Source organism: Photinus pyralis, unplaced genomic scaffold, assembly GCF_008802855.1.
Source record: "Photinus pyralis isolate 1611_PpyrPB1 unplaced genomic scaffold, Ppyr1.3 Ppyr1.4_LG4, whole genome shotgun sequence".
NCBI lineage: Eukaryota > Metazoa > Arthropoda > Insecta > Coleoptera > Lampyridae > Photinus > Photinus pyralis.
Window position 1 is genome coordinate 14,940,012 of NW_022170511.1, and position 20,383 is coordinate 14,960,394.

The window sequence follows — 20,383 nt, forward strand, 5'->3', positions numbered from 1 at the left end:
CTTAATTGATTTGAATTTTGAGACCAATTACAGAATCAGGCCGCACAATGAATTAAATAAGTTATAATTTTTGGATGCAGATAACCGAAAACGCAGTGTCGGTTGGGACAACTAACGTTCCCTCCATGGCATAGCGGAATTTTATTTTATAAAAGGTAATGTTGTGTAAAGGGGATCTTTTGCCTTTAGGAATTTAACCGAAACGCAAGATCTCTTACCCCCATCGAACCCCCCCCCCCCTCTCGACATTTTTACTGCCGCATGTCTATAATTCAACGAAACTCGCACCTTACCCCTATAAGAGTTGTATGGTCCTTCTAAATTAATTCCCTATTGTTATCCCATTGGTAGCAAAGTTCGAAACATTTTTTGGAATACGTATTTTGTCTACGACTCATTGGGCAATAATCATCAAAGAAGGTCAGGGTGACAATGACGTATTCTGTTTATTTGTGAAAGAATGCAAAAGAAGGACGCACACGTACTTTTGCCTTTCTCATAAGGTTTTGTACGTTAAAAAACAAAACGCACGCGTGCTTTTTTGCTTTGCGCCTAGGGTTACATAAAGACAGTAATAACAATAATTTTTCAAGTGACATTGCTTTCTTTTGTGGAAGACGTAAACAAAATAGTGTCTGTTGCCTTACCGCTATCTTCTGTACCACATACGAAACACTTACCTGAAAAAAAAGAGAAACATTTAGTAATTGGTTTACATACGGTCAAAATAAAGCAGGTGTAATAAAACTTAAAATGTGGATAATAGTGTAACGTAAATTTATTTTGTGATATATTTCAATGTTTACTTCAATACAAATTAATTATTACCGGTCACAGGAACTAACACTATTAACTTAGTATAAAACGATCCTACCCAATTAAGATCTCACAAGTCACTTAAAATTGTACCACAAATGTGGATGTTATTACCTATCACTTCTAGATGGGTGTTAAGACTAAAGCTAAACAATTCCATTTGTTAATATAGTGTTTTGTTGAGCATCAGCACCTGCAGTAATAAGATAGAATAATAGTATGTGAATTTCATTTTTGAAGGCTAAAAGTTGGTTGTAAATTGAGATTAAGCGCAATTCCGATTATTTCGTTATTTGAGTTTAAATTTGTTTAAATAATTATTTTGTTTAGGAATTATATGTAGTGTTTGTGAGTTCATCTCGTTTTTTTTCGATCATGCGATAAGAGCGTTATCGCTGCGTGGGCTAATTAGTTTCAAGAAAAGCACGTGTTATTGCCGAGTTGAGCAGATGCTAAGTCTTTCTTTTGTTAAGGAAAGAGACACGGAAGTGAGAAAGGGAAAATGTATTAAATGAACAAACCCGACGTTAATACGTTAATCGCCATCACACATTAAAAAAAAAATTTCATATGCGTTTTCTTAGTCACAAAAAGGGACAACTTTGCCCCCATTTAACCCCTACACTGTATCTCTCGCCGTTACGGAGATCCCAGTGGTGAGTCACGAATTTGAACCACCTTATACAGGGTGACTTACGGGAGTGTTTTTGAAATAAATAGTGCATGCCTTCGGTAAGTGGTGGGGCGACGGACGTTAGGTCATTCACTCCATTGCAGCTTACCATTTCAGTAGCAATGGAGCAGTGGACGACGGAGCATGTTTCCTGGAAAGCTGATTTCACGTTTTGGTGACGTACCGTGGCCGCCAAGGTCACCGGACTTGTCCTACTGTGATTACTTCTTGTGGGGGTATTTGAAAGAACGTGTGTATGCTCACAAACCCCGTAATTTATTAGACTTAAAAGACGCAATTACAGAAGAGATGAATTTGATTGATCAAGACATGTTGACCCGAGTTTCCAATTTTCAACAGAGGCTGGAAACCTGTATTGAAGCAGATGGGCACCACATGACTGATGTAATTTTTAAAAAGTAACTATTTCATGAAATGGTATGTAATAATCTTTATTTGTGTAACAATAAAATAATAGTATCTTGTAAATTAATTGTGTACTGCTCATTTCAAAAACATCCGTTTCCCGTAAGTCACCCTGTACAGGTGGCTAAGTGCAGTGAAGTGCGCGTCTTACCAAATGTGATCTCACGATCTCACACGAGAACTTTGATAATTTTTATCGTTATTTATTCTCAGCTTTTTCATAGGAACTACTTTACGTTTCATTTTCGAATTTATTTCGTGATACTATCAGATAAATGCACTAAAAGGAATGGAATTAATTTTTATAACCCAACTGTAATAAGTGGCAACACCGCATAAATAAGGGGCGGAGTGATCCTTTGGTGGACAGTTCTTGAATAATTTTCATGTCGGTTCAATGTCTTTCACGCCAAACTGGCGCTTCTGTTCTTCTCTAAGTACAAGTTCGTATCAAATTCCTCTCATGTTTGATTTATTTCACTGTTTCCTCATTTTGATGTAAATTTTTTCTTCAAGTTCCTCTCCAAGTTCCCCTCGAACTTGTATCGTAAGCCGGTGTCAATATTCTTGAGTTACTCAATGCCCAGCGTTCCTCAAGTTCAAGTTCCACATATTCATATAAAACCTTGCCATCAGCTGTATATACCCTCATTGTCATTGGGGATAATCCACATTGCACTCACTTCCTGCAGCTGCACGAGGTGCATGGTTTGGTTTTCAAAACTTCAGTCTAAAAATGTAGCCTTGACGATATACAACGGCCAATCGGATTTGAAAATTTCATCCGCACTAGAGTCACTCTTCATCGATCCTTTGATCTTGCTTCTTATGCTCTTACACGAATTTCCCAAATGCAAATCGCTCGTTTTTAAAAAAACACACAGAGACTATCGTTAGTGCTACGTTAGTTATGTTTGGTGGTTGAATATAATGTCATTGAATTTCGAGGTTTTGTTCGCCTTGACGTCTATACCTGGATGCGTACCCAGATAGCATTGAATATTTCCGTAATATACTAGGAATATTCAAAAAGGTATATTTGAACATGTATTAAATATACATGAAATATATCGTACCTTGTAAGATTTACTAGGGATATGCAAATGGGAATATCTCAGATATTCTGAGAGTAAACTTAAGAGAATATTCTCCATTTATTCTGAAAATTTTTAGAACATAATGTATATCTCTTGGAATATTCTGAGAATAAACTTACAGGCTATTCTCAGTGTATTCTGAATATTCTGAACAGAAACTTTATTATACTTAGGTGGTCAAATATGCACTTGTAATGTAAAAGGGGCTTATATGAAGTTTAGAGGTCTCATCTGCTAAACTTCGGAGAACTTTATTTAGATGTCGCCACTGCAAAATTTTCCATTTAGTACGACATTATGTAATGTATACCACCTCCATGATTAATAAGGGAATATGTGATGTTTCGTTTTTAAAATAACCTTATACTTATGGCATGCCGGTAAGTTAAAGATATGTGAAGATTGTATTCTGCTGATGGTCTTGTGGATTGTATTATATACCTACTACATACTTATTTTCATAACCTTATGAATGTCCTGTGAATATTCATACTTCCAAATTACATATGTAGAGTAGGGATGGGTGAAGGGAGCATGTTCTAAGAATATTGAGAAGAAACGAATATCGTTGTTTGAAAATAATTATAGTTACCGTTTGATATTGATACGTGATTGTGACAAAACGAATATTCCCCGTACATCCAGGGAATTTTGTAACAGCATATTAAATACCGAAAAATCAAGGAATATATTAATAGTGTGTTCTTAGTATATTCATTGCTGAATATTCTTGGAATATGCCAGCCGGACGTATATATTCATGGCACATTCTATGGATATTTGGAATATTTACATACCTTCAAGCATGTTAAAAGAATATTCTAAGAATATCCAATGTTATCTGGGTATGGTTCCGCGATTCTATGGTTCACATTATCTAGGAGTGTATGGATCGAACTGTATAAAAATGTTGAATATCAATGTCAACACTGTTTCTTACATCAATGCATTGACTTTGGTTAAGATTGAATTAGTCTTGAAGAGACGAAACTGACAAATGACCATATTCCGAATATTTATTTTTTCGATTTTCTTGATAATATAAAACGTTAAACTCGCAATAATCGAGCACTAACGATAGTATGTAAGTTTTTTTTTAAAAAAACGAGTCATAAATAGGGTTAACTTGACACAATATTTTAGTTTTTTTGGCTTTTCCTGGAAAGATGAAATGCTGGAATCGCAATTTTCGAGCACTAACACCGTGTGTGTTTATTATTTCGATAAGTAAAATTGAGTGTGAAGTTGGTTCCGCCCCGGTTTTTTATTTCTCTTATGTTATGTAACAGCACTAACGATAGGCTTCCAACACTTAACGTTGAACTTTCTGTCGACACATTTTGTCAAATTATTTCATGTGGGCGGGGCCAATTTCACATGGGTGAATATCGCGGCGGTCGTGGTATTTATTTTGATTAAAAAATGCTTTTTTGATCGAGCCTTCTATTATGAGATGATATCGAGAAAAGATTATGAAAAATTTCAACCGTAGTTCTACCACATACGAAGAGAACCAGATCGACTATCGAAGCCCATTTCATTGACGTATTAATTTTGATAAACGACCTTACATCGGACGAAGTTGCTTAAAAATCGCTCAAATTCGCCATTACTAAACGAATTTATTGACAAACATCTTTTCATTTCGTATAAGTGATTCGTTAGGATGTGATCGCGACGAATTTATTTTTTTAGAACATATAGTACTATCCAAAATTCGATATTGCAAACATAAACACAATTTTCTTGGAGGCCTCGAGGGGGAAAAAAGCTTAAGTGCACGCATTAAAACAATAATGGTAATCTGTCCACTTGTATCAAAATTATTGGGTTTGCGCGCTAATGGTGTAATATTTATTGTCGAACTCGCTACACATTAGCGCAAAAAAGGGGAGTTTTAAATTTCCAGCTAGATAAGACGAAGTAATGTACACAGTCTACTTTTTGTGGAAGATTTTTCGCGGGGTGGTCGAGACAGAGTGCTAAAAGAGGTTGAAGAAAAGTGCAATCCAATGTAACTGTGGCATCGAGTGGCTCCTGCCCCGTCTAGAGTTGGCCCTTACGACTCGACGCGTCTGGTCCAGGACCGTAATAAATAAATCTTAACGCCGTTTTATTTTAATTATTCGTTTGCGACTGGCCGTATCTATTTTATACGCGGGATGAAGGAGAGAAGGTCAGCTTGTAATACATAAATTTGAGAAAAGTAAGAGGGCTCTTTATTTTTATTAAATCCACACGCGATCGAGTGTGTTCGGATTGCGTACAGGAAAAAGGAAATCGTTGAACTTGTTACTATTATTGTATTGATTTTGGCGAAGTCGGAAGCGATGTGATGAACGTCAGTCAACGTCATTTGGATTATATCCTTTACTTATGTATTGTGCACTTACCTCTCAGTGGTCGTTCCATTTCATGTAGTCCCATATCAATTAAAATCTCCGATTTCGTTACAGTTATTTATAAGTCTGACCATTCGTGCAATTAAAATATTTTAAAAATTTATTCCTTTAACCTTGTATTTTGTCACATCGTCCGTGTAGCCAGACTCATAAATAATTGTGCATTCACCTCGTGTCGTTTTATACTGTAAATCCTACCTCATTAGTATTTACGTTACGGAAGGAAAACCTTTTGCATTTTACATTCTACCTAACATCTATTAATCCTATATATCTAGAGAAAAGTTCACTGATGAAACTTTCTATCCATCTTTTTAACTTCGTCCTTTTGTAATAAACATGGAGGGATTTTGCAATTTTAATGCATTAGTTTTTCAGACTTTCTTTCCACACGTTTTCCAGTGTGGAGTATGTCCCCATTGAGCCACTATTTCTTTGCTAAGCAATTACGCCTTTGTTTGGTGGAAAACAATGCGTTCTGCTCGGTACATGTCAATTAGATTAAATACATTAGGTTATAAAACATCGAGCGTGGCGCATTAAAAACAAAACAGAACTTATTTGTGGATAGAGGAGTTCTCGAGAAACGTCCTACACGCCCCCAATTTACATTCGATGAAAAAACCTTTTGCGATAAACTTTCCATCTTTGATCTAATTTGAAATTGCGTGGTAACTCGTGTCCTGAGACTTTCTGATTTGAGGGTACTGTCAGAACATTTCTTCGGATTTCCAAATTATTTTTATAACATTGGAAAGGTTTATGTTTGCGTATATGGATACAAAATGAAGAGTTTCGTTCAAGTCCAAAAGACAACGGTCTGACATCAAGTGACGATTGTACCGTACACGACCGTGATCGGTACTTACTTAATAGTGTTCAATTGATTTGTTAATTCTAATTAAAATTCTCGCACATCTCCTTTGATTATTATTCAGAAGGGTGGCCTGAGGAAATCCGATTGAATAAGAGTTGTTTGTGTTTTACATAATATGCCGTTATACCGGTTATCATTTCCAATGTCTCTGATGGCTGTATGTATAGATTGGGAAACCTGTGAATTTATTCAGATTCGCCAGACTCTTCAAATATTTTGGGTTCCTCGGATACTTCCCTCGCTTATTCTAATGTTTCCCGATTCAGACCGTTTCTTTTCTTTGGTTGGTCAGATTCCAAAGATTTTTGATTCTTTTTGACTTCTTCCATCTCTTATTTTCAGATTCTTTCAGTTGCTAATTTTCCAGAGATCCTTTATGTTAAGGAACAAGGAATAAGAATACTATATAATCTTAAATAATTTTTTAAATAAATTTGGTTTGCATTGTCTATATTTTGCAGAGTTGCACTCAGACCCAACATCTGGCAAGAGTTTGTGAGCGAATCTTTTTTAATCCACTTTTCTATCAAAGTCAGTACGTATTCGGATATATTTGAATCCATTCAAAAATAATTGGCATAATCTGAAGAATAATAATCACAAATGCGTGAATTCGTAACTTTTCAAGTACCACGGTTTCATCCAGTAGTGCCTATCTTTTTTCTCATCTTCAGATATCTTTCTTTTGTTTGAAATCCTTTGGCTTCGAAAAGTAAATCAAAATTAATCATTCCGCGCCTGTATTTGTCCGCAAAGTTTATACGAACCATGTGCGAACGTGGAAGTGTGTTTCAACATTGTGTTCCAAGTTCAAAGCGTCGATGAAATGAATGCACGTGGAAGGCCTGCTTTAATAAACGGGCGTGCAACAACGTCCGTCTGTGCTCTCACATGAATGTTGTGTAACTCCGTCATCAACATCTGCCTCAAAATATTTTGAAATCATCTCCGTCTGTGCCTTTAGAAAAGTAAATCGAAAGATGTGTAAAATATGCGATATGCTTACCTTTACTAGAAGAATCTTTGGTGCATGTCTTAAAGCAAGTCTCTACGGCTATGTCTGGCTTCAAATCACACATATAGTTGCATGTGCGTGCATGTCTTAAGACAAGCTCTGTTGGGGCCATTGGGGGTTTTATTTCGCAACATTTGATCTTATTTGACTTATCAGGAGCCCTAGAACTACCGATGATATTATATATCTCTTCAGTCAGAACTTAAAAAAAGTTCACTTTTGAATTGGTCGATTGAAATGCATAAATAAGAATACTTCCCGGCAAATAATACGTAGGTAGATAGTAATGAGATTTTTCAGTAATATAAGGAAACCGGAAACGCATATCTTAAGACTAAAATTACACTTTCCCATGGCTTGAGAACTAAGTTGTCACATCATTTGCACTCACTAGAGGTAATAAGACTCCGTATATAAACTCTTGACGGTATTAACGCCCACAAATGGAAATGTAACTTGATTATCTCCTGGGAGAACTCGCGTGGAAAGCTACAGAAAAATTAGGAAGGTCAATGATTAGTGTTACATGCGTGACCTAAATGCAAAAATGAAAATTCAATTAGAAAAGGGCACGAGTATCAATTAATATCAACCGCTCACAAGGTTTGTTTGTAAACACGGCGACAGTCTTAATAAATTGCGCAGTTGATCAATAAGTCGTATATGACGAATGCAATTTACCAGTGTAACGTTCGCAAAACAAACAGAACTTTGCACCGAGCCACGCGTTCGCAATTCATAGAAATTTTCGTTCGTACCTACGTAAAACTGAAATTATGCACATTTTGAGTTTTACACACGCGTACCATAAATACAAAAATAACGTGCGATTTATATATAAATTTCCTTTATTTCGCATTACTGCGCAACTTTCCCTGTGAGATATTTTTGGTGCATACCTGACTGTATCCTAAATTTTTGCATTGCCTCTTAATTAACAATATTGTGAAATTTCCGGTCGCACTTTCTGGGTTCCGTTTTTCCTCCTGAGAAAGAAGAAAGGGTCGATTAGTCGGATATCGAATACAGAATAAACAAATTTAAAACTATCAATTCATTATTACGCATTGTGTTCCACAAGTTCTGTGGAAACGCGACACCTAGCGGTCGAGCGCAGGTGGCTGAAAATGGGCAAAAAGGTCAGGGAAAAAAACAACAATTTGTATCTGCCGCGACTATTACGTTAACATCGAAATACGATACTTAAACCACGTCGCAGCCTCTCAGGTTACCATCGACAACAGTAGCCGTTATTCTTGAAGACTTAGAAATTACCTGCAATTAGTCGGATTACAACAATTTGCGTGCAACAGTATCGGAACGCGTCTTGTCGGTGCCATTCTCATGTTTTCTCCTTAGAAAGTCTACCACCCAATAACCTCCGCAATCAAAATAAAACCGTCAAACTTAATTTAGTTGAAAAATTAAGGGAAATTTATTGCGACTCGGACGAGTAAGTAATGATGTGATTTGAAAGATTATATTCTTCTGATTAGTTTTCTTGTATCCTATATCATTCTATACTATTAAATGAACTCATCCACATCGCAATTTGCAAACTTTTTATTATTTATTATCGAAGTTGGGCTCGTAGACTAGCAAATTTTCTCAAGCACTATAATCTCACCAGGATTAAGTTTGATCTTACTTTCTTTCCCTTAGATCAACTGATTCCTCTCACCGTTATTTTATTTCTATTATAACCCAATATAGGCACGCTCTCGGAAATATTTTTTGGCAACTCAATCTACCAATTACATTCTTGTACCCATTGAACTATTTGTATACAGGGTGAGTGTCGAAGTTATAAAGGGGGGAACCAAATCATTTTTTCTCTTCTTTGGGAGCCATGTATCCGAAAGTAAGAAGTTTTTACCCAGTAGCTGAGGTGGTAATATTCAAACCACCAGAAACTAGGTATAGTTAAGTATGATTAATATCAAAATCCAATTTTTAAAAATTAAAAAAAAAATGGTATTACTTGAGGCAATCGAGACAGTTTTCGAAACTCCATGGAATATACTAATTTTGAGCGCGAAATACGAATCTGACAAAACAAATACAAAAATAGCGTCGAACCGTTAAGTAAAGCAACATAGTAAATCTGCGCAGTTATTTGTTTTTGAAGGCTTGAAACTCGCTTTATGATGGCTCTCTCAAAGTCGGCTTTGTAGTACGTCGTATATGGCCATTGAATAAAAACACTATAAGAAGCCTAACGCTTATGGAAGAAAGCGCGACAAATCCCCTTGCACCCGCATTGGTTGTGACCACCGAACTCTCTTTGCGGTAAATAGGAGGAAAGCAAATTCTCATTCTTCTCAGTTCAAGAATCGACACTATTGACAGTGTTCCCATTATATTCTCAGTTCAATCTCTGTCGCGCTTTATTTCCACGGGGTTAGGCTTCTTATAGTGTTTTTATTCAATGATATGGCGTAGTCATTTTGTAAAATTTTTCTAGGGTTCTCTTCCCCTTCGATAAATTGTATCCCTTAGCGATAGAACAAAAGTTGGAAGCTATCCGGCAATTTCCGGGGAAATGAAAAATATGTCTGATATGTATTCTCGCACTATTAGAATGATATGGGCGGGTGCATCATCGTGTTGTAACCATAAATTTGATGATTTCTCCGAAATGAAACGTTGTAAGTATTGTAAATCTCTTAACGCTGTCTGTTAAAAAAAAACGATATCCTCAGATTTCGGTTTTTCTGACATATCTTCGGAAGTAATTGGAATTTTCTGGTTTTCTTTAAAATATTGCGCATCTTTTCTCTAATTTTACCATCACCGTATCTTCTACGATTTCGGAGATCCCCATGATAGACATCTTTATCTAGGACACTGTGTATAGGTATGCTATATACAGTCCGTGTCAAATGAAGTCGGCACTATTGCTAATTAAATTCTCTAGAAAAGTTTTTATTGCACTGTAGGCAAAATACTTCAAATAACAAACATTTTTCAATTATTTTATTATTTCAAATGTAAACAAATAACGCCATTTTATGATTTTTATGGATAACTACATCGAAATAAAAATAAGTAATTGAAAGATCTTGGTTATTTGAAGTATTTTCGCTATGGCGCATTAAGAATTTTTGTAGATAATTTCATAAGCTGACATATGATGTAATAATATACAGGGTGTTCCCATGTAAAAGTTAAATTTTTGTTATTATCTGCAAAATGCGATGTTGTTTTGTTTTTTTATAATTACGGATTTGGATTGAGTAGAAAAAATACGTAATTTTGGTAACTTAACCGTCTTTCCAAACCCACTACTAATAAAGTTAGCAATAGTGCCGAGTTAATATGAAACATACTGTATACTACACGAGAGGTCTTTCAACAGTTTCCCAGTGAATCGAGATAGTTCTTCAGTTTTCATACAATTGTACAAATGATCTTTGAGTAATAAATATATGAATATGCACATTATCTAAAAAAAAACCAGTAAGATGCATACAAATAGATCCTATGTTTACTGGTGTTTTTTAAGGGATTATCAATAGCAGCATTTGATTAATTTGTGTCTAACCGCCCATAAATAGGATCTATCCATTCATATTGCATATATTATATTATATATTATAATATTCAGTTCTTCACAAAAAAATACGCAATAGTTATTACTGGCTGGTTATTCCTAACTTCCCACGGGTAATCATATTGGCAACGGATTATTCGCGATTCAGATCTAAAGACGCTGATGTAATTAACAAATGGCGTGTATTGGTGGGAGCGATTTGAAAACATTGGATTAATTTAGAAGGTTTTTAAGTGAAATTGTACTAATTTGAAAGTGAATTGAAATTTATCCTGCCGTTTTTGAGACTTGAAAATATAATCCTTTAATCCCATCCTACTTGAAAGGCCTTCTTGACTTGACTGTCTTGAATTAGCTTAACCGCTTCTAATTACAAATAAAGTTCACAACTTATCATTCGATTTCTAGCGCACTCGTACAACTTCACAACAACTCACCGAAATTCTCTTACGTCGATTACGGTTTAAATCGGCATAATTACACTTGAACACAAAATAAACAATTGGTATTTTTCGATGTGCCGCGCTTTAATAAATCACGATGTAAGTTTTTACAATTTGTGGCATAATAATAATAATAATAATAATAATATAATTCGTGTTGCTATACATATTGTACTTACACATGTCAAGGTTGTACTGGAGTGAAGTTAAAACAGGTTACAATTCACATTAAAGTTTACAATTTAAAAACTCATCGTAAGAATAAAAGGAGTGAGATATCAACAGTTGCTTGATGACTAGTTTAAATTGGTGTAGTGGTAAAGACCGTATTTTTGGGGGCAGTTTATTATAAAATTTGTGAGACAAATAGTTTGGGCCATTTTGTGATAACTTTAACCTAAAATGATCTGTTATGAGGTTATTGTTGTCTCTTGTTTCATAATGGTGTAGATCTTTATGTTTTGTATACTGAGCTATGTTTTTTTTATATGTATTAGACATTGGTAAATAAATTGACAAGGTAATGTCAGAATTCTTAATTTTATAAAACTGTCTTTGCATTCTTCGCGATACCCTATGTTGGCAATTGTTCTTATAGCTTTCCTCTGCAATCGGAAAATTCTATACCTAAGTGCACTTGACATCCTTCAATGTGAATATGCCGCTTCAGATTTGCTAATCGTAAGTACACTGTTCACAAATTAAATGTTTGAGAAGGTTGTGTGTATTAATATGTGACACTTTAAATGAACGCTTAATTACACTGATACCAGTGATAGAAAATTATTCAGAGCGGAGTGTGTCAAAGGATGACGTATATATCTCCTATTGTTTATTGTGTAATTGCACTGTTCACAATTAAAGATTTTGTAAATATTATGCGTTACACGACGATTTCTTAATTATCCGTATTGTTGGTTGCATAAGTGCACTGATCATATTTAAAATTCTCGAAAATAACGTGATCAATTTTGAGGGATGATGTCCCTGATTGTTCCCAAAATCAGGTAGTGTGTAATTATTTTAATTACTTATTATTACTTTAATTACCGGTAATTAACGTGATAAAATGAACGTTTTAAAATATCCTTGCTCTTTAAGGTACAATTACATTGATTGTAAATGAAGTTGTTACAAGTGTATTTACTTTTACAGCCATAAAAACTACAATATTGATTACTTTTGTTCATCGTAAATAAACAAAATGGCGGTCTTATTCCACCCAAAAGTAATTACAATGAGCTGCTACTAGAGGTGTCACTGGATCGCAAGCAAGAGTCGTACATTACTTCACAGACAGTATGACTTATTACTCCTAATTCTGTGACGAACTTTAGGTTTTAAGGTAAGCTCTATTGTCTCGTCTATTGCAATTCGTAAAAAATAGGAATTCTTACGATAAGATGCTACATAGGCCCAACATTAGGATATTTTTACCATTGTTTTTGTGTTATTTCATGCAGGCAGTAATCTTTGCATTAATTTATTATTTTTTTGTGTTCTGTATACAACATTTTGTTTTTTATAATTTTCAATCTTTGTTTTGAAATTGACATGAATTAATTTCAATGCGTCATTTTTGGTATAATGTTTGCTCAATTTATGATTATGTTTTGATTACATGGTTTGGCCCGAAGTTAAATTTATATATTTGGTCATTGGTTTAAAATTGTTAATGAAGAAAGAGTTGCGTTAGGTCAAGGTTGTTGGCAAATTGCACTTGGCATTGAAGTAATTAATTTATACTAATATTTTGCGCCGACATGTTCCCTTGTTTTGCTGGAATGTTAATCATCCATTTTTGAACCGACTAATAATGAATATTTAAATTTAGCAGAATGACTTGTTTCGAATATGTACCTATTTGATTTCGAGAATCTCGACTTGAACGTTGAGGTAAAAAGGGTATAAACCGACTCAAAGTGGTAGAGCATTCGGCTACATAGCCGGAAGGTCGGGTGTTCGAACCTAGGCTGAGGTAAAATTTTTCATTTGTCGCAGAGATGGAAATTTCCTTAGTTTCGAGGATTCTGCCGGCCACTCCGAATTAAGATTTCCCACTTCGTAAGGTAATATAGAACAACGTAAGACCTTCGGCAGGGACCCCTCTAAAAAAAGCATTATGGGGGTCACTCTGTAATTGGACACAAGCCTGTTGAGAACCCAGAACAAGAGACAATAAAACAAAACAGTCCGCCTGACATACGCCAGAGATAAATTTATATGCACTTGTTTTTATGTGTCTTAGAAAGGGGCCACCTTGCTGATATTGGTAATCGATTATTTAATTGACCCTTGACATGTAGTGACTAAATATTATTTTCGTGTCAACCTTTTGTTAAGTCAGTTCAAATATGTCACCTCTCGAACCCTACCGATGCTATATATTTTGTTTATGTACGAGTATGTCGAATATATTCTAAAACAACATCTCTTAAGACACATGCCGTCAAAGGATTTAAAATGTGCCCAATGTGATTACACAACGAACTATAGTACTCACCCAGAATAATTTCAAATTTTTAAAATGTGCACAACGCAATTTTGCAACATATCAACACCATATCCTCAAACGGCATCTCTTAACTCGCAAACCTCGGGGGATTTAAAATGTGCACACTAATGGCAGTATATGTCTTGACGGTAATGCCCGTTAGGTTGCTAAACTTAAGTTTGCCTAGGTAATTCTAGCATTGCTAGAAGGCAAAGTTCGAGGTGCAGATATTTAAAATTTGAAATACAGGGTTTTCCAGTTGAAACTGACACATTTTAACCCTGTCTATGTCGTTCATCCGAATGCGATGAAACTTTAGGGAATGGTTGGTCGTATGCCCGCGAAAGTTTCTGATCAGTTAGTCAAATACTTTCCGAACTTCCCACGGAAACGGGAACAAGAAAAAAACACGAGTGTGTTTCACATTCGCAACGTGGCATTTAGAACGTAGGTTGCTTTGAAGGCAAGGTGTGCTTCGAAAGAACTTCTCGAAGTTTCCACGGGACCGGGAAAAACGGATGTGGGAGTACGGGTAAAAACGCGATCTTCTTGTTTATTAATAAATTTAAGTTTATAGACTTTTTCTGCGTGAAGTGAGTTTTGTATTATTTCTGACGTATTAGGAAAGCTCATTGCATTTGTCGAGCATCTATAAAGCATTCACAGCAACTTCAGCTTAAAATGCGGGCATTTAATTTTGCTAGTGCTACTGATCTTCTCTATCGTTTTATGTATGGGGAAGGCTTAAACCCTGTGAACAGTGTGAACTCTGCCCTTACCTACGTGTTTACTCACACCGGCATTATATAGCTATCATGAATTTCCTAAATGCAAATACGTAATTCGCGTGATAGCTGATTGCTGTTGTAAGAAACAAAAGAGATTAATAGGGAACTGACTTTTAAAACAAAAGAACCCATGCAGATCTCTGCGCTCTTGCCGTCTTTGATCTTTTCTTTATCAAATTAATGGTTCGCGATATAATTACTCCAAGTGTGTACTTGACTTGTTTTCACTTCAGAAATACAATATGGAAACACACAACAGAATGCAGATGCAATAAGCTTTCGCATCGTGGCGGCAGTGGCTTACACAATGAAATGTATATGGTTAAAAAAGGGAAAAAAATGGCGAAAATGAAATATTGACATAGTGGCGCAATATGAATTCCTTTTAGTACTACTATTCGAAGTCTTTGAGAATGCTTCCTTTTGAGTGCAACTGCCGTCGCATTCTTATGCATTATCAATTTAAAAAAATTTAAAATCGCGGTAGTCTCTTACCTTCGCAACGAAGAAATTGCGATAAAATCCCAGACAATATACAAAGTGTAAAATACGAAACCCATCGATATTCCGCATATCGAATATATTTAAATTTCTCCATGTTGCGGAGATGCACACAACACGCTAGGAAGGAACGAGATGGTCAAGCAACTGTTCTATAATTAACCGATGCATTCTTAGCAAGTCGATGGCATTAGAATGATTTATTAATAAGGTACGCGCATAAATCATAATTGGCATCTATTAAGGTTAAGTAATTAAGCTAAGAAGAGAAGCTGCGTAAATAGAAAGTGGTTCATACGTGGCTTACTTACATTGTTTCTCTTATGCAATTAGTGGAAGTCATAAAGCAGAAAGGGAAAGGTACAGGCGCCTAGGCCGGTTACGTTAGGTTGAACCTACAATTAAACACGTCGCCGACTACAATGAAATTAATCCTAAAGGATGTTACACAAAGATTACCGTTGTTAGTGACGTTTTCGACAATGCAAAAAGTCCAAGATCGTTTTATCGATAGGCATCCGTTTCCGATTGGAGTTCACACCGGTCCAAAGACGAAGAAAATGAATTTAAATCGTTCAGATGCTAAACGCGAGTTGGCGATCTCCAACTCTCAGTTCCCTATCTTGAGCTAGGCGACTATTGCGATCACAAACTGAAAATGTCAAATTTATTTTCCATTTTCCCTAGCTTAAACGGCACATTCTATGGGCACTTTTTTTCGGAGAATCTGAATCTGTTATCAGAATTTCCATAACACGCTAGATGTAGGAGATACAAGCTACACTTTCTTATTTCTTATGGCCACCATATTGGATTTTTACGGAATGAGATAGAAGAGAAAAAAAAAGAAATTTATTTGAATGTATCGCCTTCATAGCTATGTTGATTCAGTAAGATGCAAGTAACCTGTGGATGTTTTGTTGAGGAATGAATGTAAAAGTTTTAATTTTGAAATTTTTTGTGTAAATTTATGTAAAAGTATAAAGTGTGACACGTCATTATTTTTCTTTTTTTGGCCTCTATCTCATTCTGTAAAAATCCAATAGTATTGCTCCCATAAGAAATAAGAAAGTAGTAGCCTGTAGCTTCTACATCTAGCGTGCTATGGGAAATCTGATAACAGATTCAGATTCTTAAAAAAAAGTGCCCATAGAAGGTGCCAACCGGAACCGTCCATTTCCGACTGTTTAAGCTACGGAAACTGAATGCGAAATTTGATATTTTCAGTTTTTCAATGATACCTGTTATTTTCAAAGATTTTTCAAAAATTTCAAGAGCTTTTTTGGGACAAAAAGAAGCATCTTAACCCCCATTTAACCTACACTGTGTCTATCACCGCTGCAAAGATCCCAATGGTTAGCGACGAATTTGAACCACCTTGGACATTAGGTATAAAGGATGTAAAACTGTCAAAAACTTTTTTTAATATATGAGTTTTTAGCGCCGTGATGTTATACAACTGTTGTTTTTTTCAAATAGTAACCCTACATTTTTTGTAAACGAGCGAATTGTTAATGTGGGTGCAACGTTTCTTGACTGTAAGTAAAAAAGTAAAAAAAAACGTGTGAAGTGGCAACAACGTGGTGCCCGAGGTATTTACAAGAGTTCTAATTAGAATTTTTAACGATCGTCGAGATAGTTTATAATTTTGTATTGCTATCTGTCTGTCCATCTGTTCGTGTGCAACTTTGTTTGGAAACGTCCGATCGCTTTGAAAATTGGTATACGTTCTGTTTTCAGCTATGTAGACGGACGGGTCACAAAGTTACAGCCCAATCCTCCAAAAAAGGGTTTCTGTGTAAATATTCCTTAAATCTCAAACTATGTGTATGAGTTTCAAAAAACTTTGCGCATGCGCAACCCAACTTTCGTATTTTCGCCATACATTTTTTATCTGTTAAGATTTACATGCAATTTTGTATGTAGGCACCTCAAATAAAAGAAAAACTAATGCCGATGCAAAGAACCACTTAAGGTGTTGTAAAAATGATAGATACGTAAAGATCTCGGGAATCGTTGGGTATTAAGCTGTATTGGGTTTTCAATTTAATACAGGGAAACTTCGTTTTTAGCAGCAAGCATTTTTGCCTAGAAAAGATATCAGTTTCAGGGGATGATTTATTGGAGGTTTAACTGCATCCGCATTAATGAGACCAATTGATGTGGAGCCAAGGGTGTAGCGGTCATTTCTTTTGTTGCGACTACCAATTTCGTAATCTTACTTAATTTATATACAAAGTGTCCCATTTATCTTGAGACTGTCGATTATAGCAGAAACTAGGGAAGATATCAGAAAATGATTTAAATAAAATATTCTTCAAATGGAGGGGCCCATTTAACCATGTTATGTACATTATCACATACCTGTCCCTTAAGGGTCAAGTGTATGGCAACTAGAAACCTATACTTTTTATGGAATATTCTTATTCCCCATCGGAGAGTAATAAAACCTCCACTAAAGAGTTCCAGGCCATCTAACTCAAAGTACAGGCTACGTATTGCACAAAATCGCAGGAATTTCAAAACACAATTTATTGCCCAATCAATTATGATTTCAACTCAAAATTCCGGATTTGAACTCATCTAAAAAAAATGTGCTCTTGCATTTTGCCTAGCCGTCTGGGTCCATTTGTGCGGTTCTGGTAGCAATGAAAGAAATTAATTTCTACCAACCACCCCCTCCCCTCGTACCCTTATAGAGGTCGGTTATAATTCTTCATATCTCGAGAAAAAAATGTTTGTGGAAAGTACACATAATAGGCGATTGTAACATATAGGACGGAATGTGAATCAGAAATTCTCAGTCCAAAAAGTCAGAAGCCTTCAGTTCAAACTTTCAAAACTACACTTTCAAAGTTACACTATTTCAGGTCTTAAATTGAAAAGATCCCAAAATACTGCTACTATTTCGAGGTTGATCATGCGCAAACTGTGCATTGGCAACTTTCTTATTTATAAAGACTTTCAATTTCACCCAGAAATGCCTCTAGTAAAAGCAAACATATCGCATGTAGTGAATATCAAATGTGCACATGCACAGTCTGCGCAATTTCAACTTTTTTACTTATAGGGATGTTTCTTTAAAATTTAAACCACAGTGTAACGGAAAGGGATCGAATCGTGTTGGAAGCGAGCTAATTTGTGGAGATGTTTGAGAATGATCCCAGATTTTTACAATAGCGGGAGATCGAGTAGTTAATGAAAGAGGTGTTAATTTTTGAACATTATCACCACAGTATGCTGGCCAGCTGGAAAATCAGGCGTTCCCTTTCCGCATTTTGGAAATCTAACATTAGGTAACAGTGTGTTTTAGAAGAGATATTTGTGTTTTTGGTATCATTGCAATTTTTTGCGTCTGTAAGTACTGTATCTTTGCGTTTGATATTTTGTTAATGATAACTAGGTTTGTTTTCTTTCCCGTAGCTTTATTTAGTTCTTTCATTATTTACCGTTTCTGATTAAGGAAATTGCTGTTTTGTCGTACTGTTTTAGAGCTTCCGCTAACTGACCGCTTACTGTACCCGTCTGATCTTTGAGAGCCGAAGAAGAAAACTGCAGCTTCTACTGTTTGGTTTGGAAATCAATTCTATTTACCTGACTATGGAAAACCATTCACGACGATACTATTAAAAGAGAAAAAAACTGTAATACCTATTAAGATTTTCTTCTTTTATTTGTCGAAGCCTTGCGTACGGGGTAATTTGCTTAAACACGCTTTGTGAATTTATCTTTCATCCAGGAAATTTTTTTTTAAATTTGTCGTCTAATGTCTCTCGGAATAAATGTGTGTATTTGTCAATCAATTAATTGTGTGTGTATTTGCACCTATTGCCCGACCAGGATAGAGTTTTCGTGTCAGATTTTTCTTTTTGTATCCAAGATTTATTTCAGGCGTTGTCGTGTTGATCAAAATTTGCGTAATAAATTCTTTGAAATTTTCGGAATTTAAACGAGCTCACCGAGTTATTAGTTTAGGTTAATATTGGAACCTGTCCTGGTAGCAGATACCGGAAGTGAATGAGGAAAAATTATAAAAATTCTAAGTTTCAATTTTGATTTGTCTGTGCCAACTGGGCAGATGTTTTGTAGTTGACCGCACGTTATTGCACACAGCATTATTTGTTTGGCACCAAACGTAAGGTGGTAAAAGCTCCAATTATGGACAATATAAGAACACCCAAAAGATTTTGTTTTCTAAATAATACATTTTTAACTCTGAATGGATAAATGTTAGTTTGTAATGAGGATTGGTTCTTTCTAAAACAGTAAATGATGATTAGGACTTACAGGAACTAAAAATTTAAGATTCGATTCCAGGAATTTATTGATATGATATTGATATGGATGAAGGGAATTTAACATTCTCGAGCGGCAAAACGGATTGGAAGATCTTTGAAGGGCTTTTAAACCCTTTTGAATGTTTCCCAAATCCTAAACACTTGAAAATGTTAAAGGTGGCCCTGTTCATTCTGGAAATACAAGTCCAAATACGCGCCACACAAAAAGGCGCTTGTTCCAGATGCCTGCCAGTAAACTGTGGCATTTTACACGATTTAAACTACATTTTTAAATTCAGGAAAGTACGATCTTGCTTTTTTGTGATGGATAGCTCCCAATTGGATTGTAGCCGAACTATCAAATGAAATTTTGAAACAAACGGCGACAATCAGTTCGTTATCTTAAAGCAAGAGGAATTTATTGTTGTGTTTCCTTCCTGCACACGACGGACTGCAGCAAACTATTACAAATTTAATGAACTCCCCGTGCACAGTTTGCGCGGCGAGCAACTTAAATTAACGGGGAGTGCTCTTTACCCGACAAAAAAAATTGTCGAGTGTTTGAAAATTTTTAAGTGAAGTGGCATTTTCACGGGGAAAATAAAATGAAACTCGCGTGAACTTTGTTTTCCCAAAAAGACACTAACGCTGATTATTCTTAAAGGAACGTAAAATAAAATGTTACCGAAGTTGGAGAGTTTTGTATCTTAACTTGCAAGCCGTGGTGCGACGAAATAAAATGCTCTGTTCTACATGCATGTATGTGGTTGGATATATGCACTTCGGGGATATCGGATCACATTCTACGTGCCGAGAATGCGCGTCTGTCACTATTGTTGGGGTTTGTTACATTCATTTTGTGGATGTTTTGCGGTCTCGTAGATATAAGAAAACTGTAATATTTGCTTGCACGAAGTTGCACTTGGAACTTCTCAAGTACAATGTATATTACATTCGTACATCATTTGACTCTGAAGGTGGCTTCATATGTGGAAAATGTCGACATAAAAGGAAAGCTAAC

The 20,383-nt window shown here is 35.6% G+C and overlaps 1 protein-coding gene and 1 long non-coding RNA gene across 3 annotated transcripts in view; both read right to left on the bottom strand.

Moving 5' to 3' along the window:
* The window catches only part of LOC116169463 (serine/threonine-protein kinase minibrain), a 174,268-nt gene extending 165,962 nt beyond the window's left edge, over nt 1-8,306 (bottom strand). The window contains exon 1 of one of the 2 annotated variants that reach the window (XM_031485561.1): nt 8,206-8,305. In XM_031485561.1, coding sequence (XP_031341421.1) covers nt 8,206-8,230 — 25 coding nt within the window. In that variant the 5' untranslated portion in view covers nt 8,231-8,305. Of the gene's footprint in view, nt 1-8,205 lie in introns of both variants that reach the window. The other variant, XM_031485563.1, reaches the window with a different exon arrangement.
* On the bottom strand, nt 6,019-8,183 carry LOC116169465. The gene is made up of 3 exons (XR_004144958.1): nt 7,298-8,183; nt 7,059-7,249; nt 6,019-6,994 (listed from the first exon to the last, which is right to left on the bottom strand). It is a non-coding gene; the product is annotated as an uncharacterized LOC116169465 (long non-coding RNA).
* Nucleotides 8,307-20,383: the final 12,077 nt, after the last annotated feature.